This window comes from Pituophis catenifer, unplaced genomic scaffold, assembly GCF_029215685.1.
Source record: "Pituophis catenifer annectens isolate HBS135680 unplaced genomic scaffold, rPitCat1.0.hap2 SCAF_3, whole genome shotgun sequence".
NCBI lineage: Eukaryota > Metazoa > Chordata > Lepidosauria > Squamata > Colubridae > Pituophis > Pituophis catenifer.
In genome coordinates, this window is record NW_027256883.1 from 185,375,590 (window position 1) to 185,388,387 (window position 12,798).

Consider the following 12,798-nt stretch of genomic DNA (forward strand, 5'->3'; position numbering starts at 1 on the left):
GATTGCTCTTCAGGCTTTGTGACGGACAAAGTTAAACCCTGAAAGTCACATCGTGATCTCTGAAATTCGGCTTGGATATATTTTGGACTGAACATTGACTAAACTCTTGTCTCGTGGATAATGTGTTGCTCCTGGAACAGGCTGAAGATAAGTCCTCTTCTGCTTTATGGGAGTGAAAATGGTCTTGGCAGGCATTCAGCAGTTTGCGGTCAAAACCTTGGTCTGCCAAGAATTCTAATCTGTTTACCTAATAAAATATTGGCAGGCATGCTTGGTATTACGTTTGCCTGTGTGAGGAAGGGGGACAGAACAACAAATAAGCAAGCACAAGCACACACCTTTAGAAAATTCATATAAAGAAGATGCTGGAGAGAATTCATAGGCAAACTGATATAGACAGTTTTATTGTGTTGAACAGTAATGCAAGTTATTTTGTTTCATAGGCATACCAACCCTTGAAGGAGCCTTATAGCCTGAAAAGAAATGAGCAAGTTAAATCTTCACATACTAGGGAATGTTTGAAAAATTTAACAGCATCCTGCACCCCAGAGAAAACATTACAAGATAACGGGCCCTATGCTTGCTTCAGGCTATTTTATAACATTTTCATTCCTATGAAGTAACAGCAGAAAGCAGCCTGTCCTGAAAGGACATTCTAAAAAGAAGGGAGAACGTTCAGTGTAGCTTTCTAGAAACAGCTTAGACAGAATACTGTCAAAGCTAAAATGCCAATTTTTTTTGTTCAATTCACAGTAACTCCCTTTGCAGTTTTATATTTTTAAAAGGGTAAGAACAACTAGGAGTGGATGAAATAAAACTGATGGAATGGGAAGAACTCTAATGCAGTCTAAAGCTCCACTACAAAATAAAATCAATGAAAACAATTAGTACTGGACTAACTCAAACAGTAGCATTTCGTATTTCCTTTTTCAATATTGTTCAAAACATGTTACAGTATTCATTTTTGTAGTGAAATAAGCCAAACTTTGTTTAATATCCAAGACTCAAGGAACAATGTGGGAATAAATTCATTTATAGGACAGACTAGGTACCATCTTGTCTACTTTTTCTACAAGGAAAAAAATCCTTGCTACAACATCTCACTGTTCTGTATGTACAAAAAGAAGCAAAATATGATGAATGTGTTTAACAGCTGAAACATATGGTACAACTGGAAAATTATAGTAATATTAAAAAAAACAGAGTCATGTTCAGTCCACAAATGTTCCTTCTGGTAGTTCAACAACAATGGGGGCATAGTCCTCTGGTTCAGCCTCAAAGTCCCACTTGAATTTCTTGGTTAGATGGGCTTTAAATCTTTCTGCCTTCTTCCTCAGAGTCCTGTCAACAGCTGGATTACAAGTGTAAGAGAAGAATACCTAAAAAATACATTACACATCAATTAATACAACACTTTAGAATAGAATAGACAACCCTATACCCCCGCTCAAATTGGGTCATCCTTTAAGAGAAAGATAGTTCAGTCTAATGTGACCAGAATGAACATTAAATTTTAGGCTGACCATATTTTTTTAGTCTAATGCTGAATGGTCCCGTGATCATCTAAGAAGAATATATATCTGTGATGGCGAACCTATGGCACGGGTGCCACAGGTGGCACGCGGAGCCATATTGGTGGGCACGCAAGTGTTGCCCTAACTCAGCTCCAGCGTGCACGCGCGCACCAGGCAACTGATTTTCAGGCCTTCTGGTCCCACCGGAAGTCGGGAAACTGGCTGTTTCCGGCCTCCGGAAGGATGGGGAAGGCTGTTTTTGCCCTCCCCAGACTCCTAGAAAGCCTCTGGAGCCTGGGGAGATGGAAAAACGGGTCTACCAGGCCCATTGTGCCATCGCGTGCCAAAAGCAGGGGGAAGTGTGTGTGTGTGGGGGGGTCACATGCACATGCACGGGAGGGCGGGCAGATTGAATTATGGATGTGGGCACACGCACCCACGACCCCCCCCCGACCCCCACTTTTGGCACGCAATGGCAAAAAGGTTAGCCATCACTGGTATATATCATAAATAGAAAAATAACTATGATGGCAAACCGTAAGTGTGAGCTGGTTGCCAAGTGCCTGAATCACAATCACACGGGGCTCTGCGATGGCCTCAACTTGAAAGACTGGTTGTAAGTCCCCCTTGTTAAGTGCTGTCACAACTTTGAACGGTGGCTAAATGTAATCTAAGGATTATTTGAAAGAGAATGCTATAAAAGTGAGAATGACTGAAAGATGCACTATAATGTGGATATGAGAAAAAGACAGTGGCAAACAATATAGGCAAAGAGACAAAGGAAAAGGTACGATTAAGAGGCTATTCAGAGCAGATCTGATGTAAAGAACAATACAGGGAATGCATGCGACACATGGCTTCTGGAATTATTTCCAACTCTTTAACAGAAGCCCTCCTCTGGGTCATGGGTTCAGAATGAAGCAGTTCTGCAGCATGCTATACTGCTGCTCAATTGCTTCTCCCAGAGCATTGCGCTGGATTGGGGGGGGGGGGGTGTCTGCATTTATTTTATTTTTTTGTTCTGCAGCTCCCAGCCAGATCTGACCCATTTTCTGTTTTTCCTTCATTAAAGAACATGAGAGAGAGAAACGCTCTTCATATTATTCAAATTATATTAAGACTATATGTTTAGAAGCTACTGGAATTTAGGTATTTTTTACACAAATCCATTAGCTTTTTATTTATATTTGTATTTGACCCATCATTAAAATTTAAAAATTCAATCTCCTAATTTTTTTTCTACTGTTCTAAATTTGTTAAACATAATGATTTCCAAGGCAACAGATTGAGAGCTACGGTAAAAGCAAACATAGTTCTATTGTAGGCTCAAGTAAGGAGGAAAGAATCTAAACAAGGATTCCCAAACTTTTGGCATCGTGTCCTGTTTTATTTTTGAAACATTTACGTCTCCTCTTCTGAATGTCTATTAAAACCATCTGCCATTTGTTACATGCATAAAAGTACACATTGGGCCTTGGTCTTCCACCCTAAAGATCTGCTATCAATCCTCACTGCCCACCTGTGAATCTTCAGAACATTTTCCTTGGTATCAGCCCATCAACACAAAATTTCCCGTTCAATTTCATTGTACACATGTTGTGCATTGATAGTAAAGGTTTGATTTGATTTGATTGCCAATCAGCAAATACAGGTAGTCCTCGACTTACGACCACAATTGAGCCCAAAATTTATGTCGCTCAGCAAGACATTTGTTAAGTGAATTTTGCCCCATTTTATGACCTCCTCTGCCACAGTTGTTAAGTGAATGATGGCAGTTCAGTTAGTTTCACGGTTGTTAAGTGAATCTGGCTTCCCCACTGACTTTGCTTGTCAGAAGGTCACAAAAGGTGATCACATAAGCCGAGGACATTGCAACCGTCATTAATTATGAGTCAGTTGCCAACTGTCTGAATTCTGATCATGTGACCATGGAGATGCTGGATTGGTTCTAAGTGTGGAAAATGGTCATAAGTCACTTTTTTCAATGATGGTTTAACCTTCAACAGTTACTAAATGAACTGTTGTAAGTTGAGGACTTCTTGTATATACATGGGTCCATTTCATCCTTCCCATTAACCTGCCCACTTCAACCAGTTTTCCAGTCTATTAGATCTTCATTTGACATATTTTACTCTTATAAATCTATCTCAGCATCTACTTCTGTCCTACTATTGCAGCACCATTGAGAGTGTCCTGACATATGGCATTCTTGCATGGTATGGGAGAAGCTTGGTAGCAGACAAAAAAGCTCTACAGAGAATTATTAAAACTGCCCAGAATATTATCGGACTCCAGCTACCAGCCCTGGATGACATCTTCGAATCTCACTGTTTGAGAAAATTGCATAACATTCTCAGAGACTCTTCCCATCCTGCTTACAATCTTTTTGGACTGTTGCCTTCTGGCAGAAGATACAGAAATATTAAAACTCGCACCACACATTTTCTGAATAGTTTTTATCCCAGAGCTATAATTGTACTCAACAATGAACTAAAGGGAGCGGTTGGACAGTATTACTTGGTCTGTTGTGTGGATGTTTGGGTGGTTTAGGGGTGGAGAATTGTGGTGAGTGGGAGTGTGTTTGGGGATTGTTATGTGTGTTGGACCTGGTCTTTGGGTGTTAAGTGAATTTCATTGTATGGGTACACTGTGTATACACGTACAATGACAATAAAGTTATTATTATTATAATTTTTCTATAGTATTCAGATCCTTGCTCTCTCTTGGATTTTTTTCATGCCTCTCTAGTGAGGAACAAAGAGCCTTTACTGAAAGAGAAGATGGGGAAAACATATCTAAAAGGATTAGCCAATACCTGAAAAACAAATAAGTTTACTCAGGTCAATAAGCAGTTGTAGGCCACTGAGTTTCCAAAAGTTCTTCATTAGACATGATACATAAGGAAGGAAATAGGTGAATGAAACAGATATGCACTTAATGGCTTTCTTGAAATCCATTAATGGCCATCTGCTAAACAAAACTCTTTTTTATAAAAGCCATAAAAGAGCTAAGACCTTTTTCATCTATCTAGTAAAAAAAAAAAAGGCTAGCTTCAATGTTGTAATGAAACAATCTGCATTTATGCAGCTTCATTGAATTTCAATTTGTTAAGAAGATTGTTGTAGGAGTGTGCAGAAAATACAAAAAACTATCCATGGTTAGGATTCAAAATACTATTGGGTTCTCTGCATACATGGGGACTTTCTGTTCCTTTTCTGTCTACTGTCTAGCCCTCAAAAATGATTAGGCCTAAATGTCTAGAAATTCTCTGATTGAGACATTTTGGAAATTGACAAAATTAACTATATTTATGCTTCAAGTTTAAAAGACGATGCAGTAAAAGTGCTACACTCAATTTGCCAGCAAATTTGGAAAACTCAACAGTGGCCACAGGATTGGAAAAGGTCAGTTTACATTCCAATTCCAAAGAAAGACATTGCCAAAGTATGTTCAAACTACCGCACCATTGCACTCATTTCACATGCTAGTAAAGTTATGCTCAAAATCCTACAAACTAGGCTCCAGCAGTATGTGGATTGGGAATTACCAGAAGTACAGGCATATGCTGGATCATGGAGAAAGCTAGGGAGTTCCAGAAAAACATCTACTTCTGCTTCATCGACTATGCTAAAACCTTTGATTGTGTGGATCACAACAAATTGCGGCAAGTTCTTAAAGAGATGGGAGTACCAGACCATCTTATTTGTCTCTTGAGAAACCTATATGCAGGTCAAGAAGCAACAGTGAGAACTGGACATGGAACCACTGATTGGTTCAAAATTGGGAAAGGAGTCCGGCAAGGCTATAAACTGTCGCCCTGCCTATTTAACTTATATGCAGAGCACATCATGAGAAAGGCGGGGCTAGATGAATCACAAGTTGGAATTAAGATTGCCGGGAAAAATATCAACCACCTCAGATATGCAGATGATACCGGAACTAAAGAGCCTCTTGATGCAGGTGAAGAAGGAGAGTGAAAAAGTTGGCTTGAAACTCAACATTAAGAAAACTAAGATCATGGCATCCGGCCCTCTCCATTCTTGGCAAATACAGTATATGAGGAAGAAATGGAGGTAGTGACAGATTTTATTTTCCTGGGCTCCAAGATTACCGCAGATGGGGACTGCAGCCAAGAAATTAAAAGATGCTTGCTCCTGGGGTGTTGTGGCCTGTCAGTGGCCTGTGCGGATTGTAGCTGATTCTGATAGCGAGGAGGCTGGTGTTGTGCTGCGCCAGCTGGCACCCGAGTCAGACAATGAGGAGGCTGGAGAAGATGTGGTGCCAGAGGCAGGGATTCAGCCAGGGCCTTCAGAACCTCCAGAAGCTCCTTTAAGTGAAGAGAACGAAGAGGAGGAGCCTCTTCTCGATGCATTGGCGTGCAGAGCTGCCAAAAGGCAGGAGTGGCTCCTCAGGAGGAGGTCTCCTCGAGAGTAAGGCTTGGGGCTAATTGGCCACTCCCTTAGCCTATTTAAGGAGGAACGCCGACTGAAGCAATTTGTAGGGAACAACTTTAGTTCATTCTCCTTCGCGTCTGGACTCTGCAAATTGCTTCTGGGCTTTCTGCCAACCTTAGTAAGATTGTGATTACTTTATCTTTGGTTTCTTGTTGACTGTTAAGAAAGTTTATTAACAGCCTTTGTTTGGACAAGATTGAGTTAATTTAGTAAATTTAAGTTTTGTACAGACTTTGTGTGTGCTGTGTTCTTTGGGGTCCGTAGCTGGGGCAGAACATGGGGAGGAAAGCTATGGCAAATCTAGATAGCTTACTAAAAAGCAGAGACATCACCCTGCCAACATAAGTACACATACTCAAGGCTATGGTTTTCCCAGTTGCAATGTATGGCTGTGAAAGTTGGATCATAAGAAAGGCTGAGCGCCTGTTCTGCCCCAACATTTTTCCTAAAAGCCAAATATTCATATATTATCAGCATTATCATGCAATCCAATAGTATATTTTAGTGTATTTACTTAAAACAAAATATTTTTCTTCTAATTGTTCTCTTTTTAAAAAGTAAGATATCCTTACTATTTCCCCCCCTACTTATACCATATGTACAGGTAGTCCTCGATTTACGACCATAATTGAGCCCAAAATTTCTGTTGAGACATTTGTTAAGTGAGTTTTGTCCCATTTTACAGTTGTTAAGTGAACCATTGCAGTCGATAAATTAGTAACCTGATTATTAAGTGAATCTGGCTTCCCCATTGACTTTGCTTGTCAAAAGGTCGCAAAAGGTGATCACATGACCCTGAGACACAGCAAAGGTCATAAATATGAACGAGTTGCCAAGCATCTGAATTTTGATCACATGAACATGGGGATGCAGAAAAGGTTGTAACTATGAAAAACGGTCATAAGTCACGTTTTTCAGTGCTGTTGTAACTTTGAACAGAAACTCTTGTAAGTTGAGGACTACCTGTACATGGTACATTATCCCATGATTACTGGGCAAATTTCCCATGCTGTTGCTGTTGCAAACTGTTCAAGATGAAATTCTCTTACCTGCAAAGTGTTTGTTAGAAAGTTGTCTTGGGAGACTATGTCTACAAAGAAATCAGCTGGGATTTCACTGAGCTGATGGTACAGGATAGAAATGAGATGGCTGAACATGGCTTGATGTTTCACTATGGCCTCCTCTGACCTGCACAAGAGATTCAGGAGTTTTTTCCAGTGCTCAAATGCATCATATACGTTCCCAATCAGGAAGCAGATGAAGGCAAACTGTAGCTCCCCTAGAAAGATCCCACCAAGAAAATGGAAGAAATACAGAACAACTTTAGCATTAATCCTGGTTGCATGGTTGTTTTATATTTAACATATTATTAAGTATATGATAGTATCTCCTAACCAACATCACTTAGAATCAATTGATGTAGTGGTTAAACCCCAGATTGGAAACAGGTAGACCATCTTAGGCACAAGACCGGTGAATGACCTTGGGGACAATCATTTTCTTTCAGTACCAGGAAGAAAGCAAATCACTTGTTCATGATTGACTCAGCCTTCCATCCTTCCAAGGTGGGTAAAATGAGGACCCAAATTGTTGGGGGCAATATGTTTAGAGAGGGCTGTAAAGCGGTATACAAGTCTAAGTGCTATTGCTATTGTTCAAACAGTGGCCTGAAGGCATCAAAAACAAAACAAAACTCCTGGCCCGCAGCCCGGATGCGTCACGTGCTGGCCATAGCCACGCCCAGTTTATTGGAGGGGACAAAGTCCTGATACGTCATGTGACACCACCATGACAATGTGAGTTTGATACCCCTGATCTAGAACTAGATTGTAGCAAATTTTGTAATTTTGAAGTAGCAAAATTATATGGCCTAGCCCTAGGTATACACTAGTATAAAACAGAGCCCCACTTAGTAATCAGATGTTCTGAAGTAACAGCATCTTCCAAAACAGCACACAGTATTTGTCTGATCTCAAATTATCACAAGCACATTATACTTGGGTACCTAGAAGTTTGAGCTGATATATCAGTGTAAACTCAAAGACACGGGATAACATATATTTCCAGGGACAAACAGAGATGTATGGGTATCTCAAGCGACCAATGATTTTTTTTTCAATAGTGTAACCTCATCCAGCAATAAACGAACACAACCCACAGGATCTCTCAGATGCAAATTCCCATCCATATGGTCTCCCACTGAGTTTATCTACTCTTCCGAAGTGTGTAGATTTTTACTTACATATAGATACCATTCCATTATCCTCAACCTATGTTCATTCTTCTGGAGAATCAAGGGCCTTAAAAAACTAGCAAAAGTTAAAAGAAAATGATATATAGATAGTCCTCAACTTATGGCCACAATTGAGCCCCAAAATTTCTGTTGCTAAATGAGACAGTTAAGTGAGCTTTGCCAATTTTATGATTTTTTTTTTACCACAGTTAACTGAATCACCACAGTTGTTCGTTTAGTAACACAGTTAAGTGAATCTGGCTTCCCCATTGACTTTGTCAAAAGGTTGCTGAACATAATGACATGACTATGGGGATGCTGCAGTAGTCATAAATGTGGAAAATGGTCATAAGTCACTTTTTTCAGTGCTGTTCGATGATTAGCTCTAGTATAGATTCATTTAGAGAAAATGTATTTGCAGCATACCTGAACAATACTGTGATGACTTTCATATTTCTTTACAGCATAAGGTATCAATTACTATTCTATTCTACTAGATAAATATAATGATCCATGGGTGCCATTTCATCCATACATTAAGGAATGCAAATAACAAGCTTTCTGGGAGAGCAGGATCAAAGAGAGAGGGACAGGAATTTCCTCAATTCTGCAGCTTCATGCAGAAGAACACAAGAGATATCTACTGTTTTGTACCTTTGACTGCTCATAGAATGGGTACAGCTGGGTAACCTTCTCAACAAAGGGATTATACTTGATCATGAAGTGATTTTGGAAGCAAACATATAATTAATTGTAAAATCAGGTTAAATGATTTTTTATTGCACAAGTGTTTTACTTTAGTATAAATAAGTAAGAAGTACCAGGTCACTTAAAGCAAATAATCTTGAGTGGGCCAAAATTTATTTGCTTTTGTTGTTGATTAATTTATAAGGTGTTTATTATACAAGCCAACATTCTTAGAATACATATTTGACCATGTGCATAACTTTTCTTAATCAGAGTGAAAATTTGCTACAAAAGTATGTTGAAAAGCGGTACTGCTATGAAAGAATGCCAGAGAATTGCCATTAAATGCTGAGTGTTGTGTTGTTTTCAACTTTCCACAAGGGGTCACTAGTACTGCACACGAGAATTTATTGATCGTTTTAATTCATTTCTTAACTCAATTGCTCATGGTTCTTTAACAGTAATAGTTAATTTGCAATGCTGGAAGAAAATGTATCATCACAGCTATTTGCTCTTATGGACTAGCTTCATAATTCATATCCCAAAATACAAAAATGGCCAAGAAAGTTTCTATACTCACTATCAGGATTGTTTTTCTTGCTTTGCAGAATTCATTTGTAAAGGTTTGCTTATTAAAGTTACAAGACAATCCTGACTGTATATAACGTATAATACATGTACTGATATAAAAAAAAAATGCAGACAATGAAAAACTGATCTGAGAAGCATATTTACTTACCAAGCACATCCTGGGAATTGCTGGCATACTGTTGATTAATCACTGTTTCTAGAGCATAGCTGAGATCCATACTGTGCTTGGTAACTTCCTCAGGTGTGGCACCTTCAGGATACATTTGTTTGGGTATTTTTGTGAATCTGATCTCTGTGCCAGGTTTCAGTTGCATTTTAGGAAGGCGGGCCAGTCCTTCTGCATAACTTTTGCATTCTGTATCATACTGGGGTAGATTCTGTTCAATTCGATCTTGAGTATATTTTCCAGGCAGAACAGGCAGCACTTCAGAAAAGGCACATATCTGCCCATTTTCAGGCTGCAACTTTTGCATCACAAATTCATTAATAAAATTAGTGAGGGAGACCCATTTTTTAAGGGTATTATACGGGTATGGACCCAGAAATTTGTCCATCTCTTTGAGATTGACTCTCATGGCTTCAGACTCATTTTCAGAAACTGGGGTGAGGTCTACTTCTTCTCTTTGTTCGTCCCAGTGAAATATCTTTAAATCACGTTGTTGCAAATTTAAGAAGAAACCAGTACGAGGACCACTTTCTTTCGTATTGTTTTTGTCAACACTGCTGTAATGAAAAAAATGAATGCCTGGTGGTATCATCTTGACTCCACAGAACTTGGGACCAACTTGCCAGCTATTGTAGTCAATGCCAAACTCAGTTCCTTCTGGCATTTTCAAAATTATAACTGTGGCACCTTCAAAAAAAAGTTGTTTGGCCAGAGCTTGGTCCATCTGCATTTCTGCCATATCAGCTGTTCCCTTGGTTATACAACTTCTTACTCAGAAGCCTAGTAGAAACAAACAAATATTTGAATACGTTTTGACACTACAATATATGTGAGCCAGTGTTACTGTACCAAGAACACAATTTTTAGACATCGGGCTGCAATGCTTTCCTCACAATTTATCCAAGTAACTTCTACATTTTTGCTCGCTATATTTGAAAAAATAAACATATCACTACTGCCACCTGGTGAATATGATGAGTCAAGTCTCAATTTTCTCATATTTGAAGCAAACAGTCCCTTATGACAGTATGACAATACTAGCTGCCCTCTCCCATCTCCAATACCACCTCTCACCAGGTGGGAAAGATTTGATTAATATGTTGCCAAGGCAGTAAGAACAGTTTGGCACTGCGTGGCCAAACTACCAAACCTCCATTCTAAGCTCTGACACAAGACAAAGAAAAACAAAGTTCTGCAGGACTCCACTCTACCTGTCCCAAAAATAATAGTCAAGCAACAGCCATATTAGAAAAGGGAGATGTGGGGGAGGTGCTTCCTTCAATTTTGCTTCATTACACAAACAATAAATTAGACGAGAATGTCACTCAAAACCCTGGATTTCCAAATCAAAGCCAGCCATAAATGGCAGACATGAGGTCCAAAATTTTAGAAAACTTGCCATTATAAAATCCTGCAATATTGTGATGGCAGAAATGATAGCGTCTGAAACAGAGAATGTTTTTCCAGACAACATCGAGTTGCAAACGATTAAAAGTAAGATTCAAAGTTCTCATTAAATAACCGTTATTCTTTTTGTTTCTATTATTGATAAATAAAATGAAGACCAATGCCAGAACACACAGTAATAAGGAACCAAAATGGAAATAATACATTCTAAAACAGAAAGGAAGAAAGGTACCTCATTGTAAAGTCCTAATTGGGAGAGTGTGCTAAAAGCTACGGATAGACTGAAATGGCTAATTAAATCTTCAGTATAGGCAACATTTTACCAAGTACCAACATCTTACCAATATTTTACCAAGTGTTCATCTGTGAGCAGGGTAGCAAGATCTTTCTAAACAATAAACAGATCTAATAAATAATTTTAAAATCAAAACAATCAGGTTATGTTCAGGAATATAAAAGGCATTCTCAGAGTCATATTCTTCTTTCCATATTAAAAAGATAAAAGTTCCCCTCGCATATATGTGCTAGTCGTTCCTGACTCTAGAGGGCAGTGCTCATCTCCATTTCAAAGCCAAAGAGCCAGTGCTGTCTGAAGACATCTTCATGGTCATGTGGCCGGCATGACTAAATACCAAAGGCGCACGGAACACTGTTACTTTCCCACCAAAGGTAGTCCCTATTTTTCTACTTGCATTTTTTATGTGCTTTCGAACTGCTAGGTTGGCAGAAGCTGGGACAAGCAACAGGAGCTCACCCCATTACGCGGCACTAGGGATTTGAACTGCTGAAGTGCCGACAAGTTTCGATCGACAAGCTCAACATCTTAGCCACTGAGCCATGGCGTCCCTCTCTTTCCATATTAGAAAGATACATAAAAACTTTTAAGACTTACTTATCCACAGAAGCGTTTTTTTTCCCCCACAGAAGTCACCTAACCAAAAACCAGCACATGAAAGCCCATTGTCTGGGGAGAAATGTACATTTTACACGAGTTGAAAGAATCTCAGATGTAAATAATAGCTAGAAATGGATCCTGAGTGACCCTTTCATGTGGAGCAGCCTTATGACAGGTTTGCTCAGTCTGTCTAACCTTGAGCGGGCAAACCACCATCTCTCTAACTCCCAAGTAAACACCAGAAATTTATTTTTGTCTCACATTATTGCAGGACTGAGTGACTTCACAATCACTTTATTGCTTGAAACTCCAACCCTGGGGAAAATTCAGCAGGCTGGTTGTGGGGAGAGTTGGGACAATCTATATATCACATGCCTTCTGAAAATAGTTCTGTGCCAATTAACAACCGCATCCTAAATGTCTATGGAGATTCTCAGTCATCCAGGTCATGGCTGTGCCAAAGGTGCTTTTTTTCCAAGAAGCAGCTGGACTTTCTGGAAATCCAGGTGCCAGAAAGTCCAGTTGCCTCTTGAAAAAAGCACCTTTGGGACAACTGCACCCAAAGCAGATATTCGGTAGACCTCCGAGTCTCCGTGTCAAGAGAAAAACACCTGCTGCTTTTTATGGCTTTCACACAAATATCAACTGAGAAAGGTGAAGCCCCACCTGGGAAGGGCGATCCCGCGAAGACGAGAAAGCAATAAAGAGCCCCCGCCGGCTGAACGCAAGAGGCGGGCGGGCTCAAAAACCGGAAGAAGCTACGTAGGAGCTATTAGGAAAGGTCCGGTTCCCACCTACAACACTGCCGGCTGATCTAACGCCATGCCCAACCGACCGGTCCCGGCAAAACA

The 12,798-nt window shown here is 39.7% G+C and overlaps 1 protein-coding gene across 1 annotated transcript; it reads right to left on the reverse strand.

Moving 5' to 3' along the window:
• Positions 1 to 375: 375 nt before the first annotated feature.
• Positions 376 to 12,798, reverse strand: AAR2 (AAR2 splicing factor). The gene is made up of 4 exons (XM_070939961.1): positions 12,614 to 12,798; positions 9,628 to 10,425; positions 7,018 to 7,247; positions 376 to 1,379 (listed from the first exon to the last, which is right to left on the reverse strand). The coding sequence occupies exons 2-4, from the start codon at positions 10,382 to 10,384 to the stop codon at positions 1,212 to 1,214; spliced, it is 1,155 nt and encodes a 384-aa protein (XP_070796062.1). The 5' UTR covers positions 10,385 to 10,425; positions 12,614 to 12,798; the 3' UTR covers positions 376 to 1,211.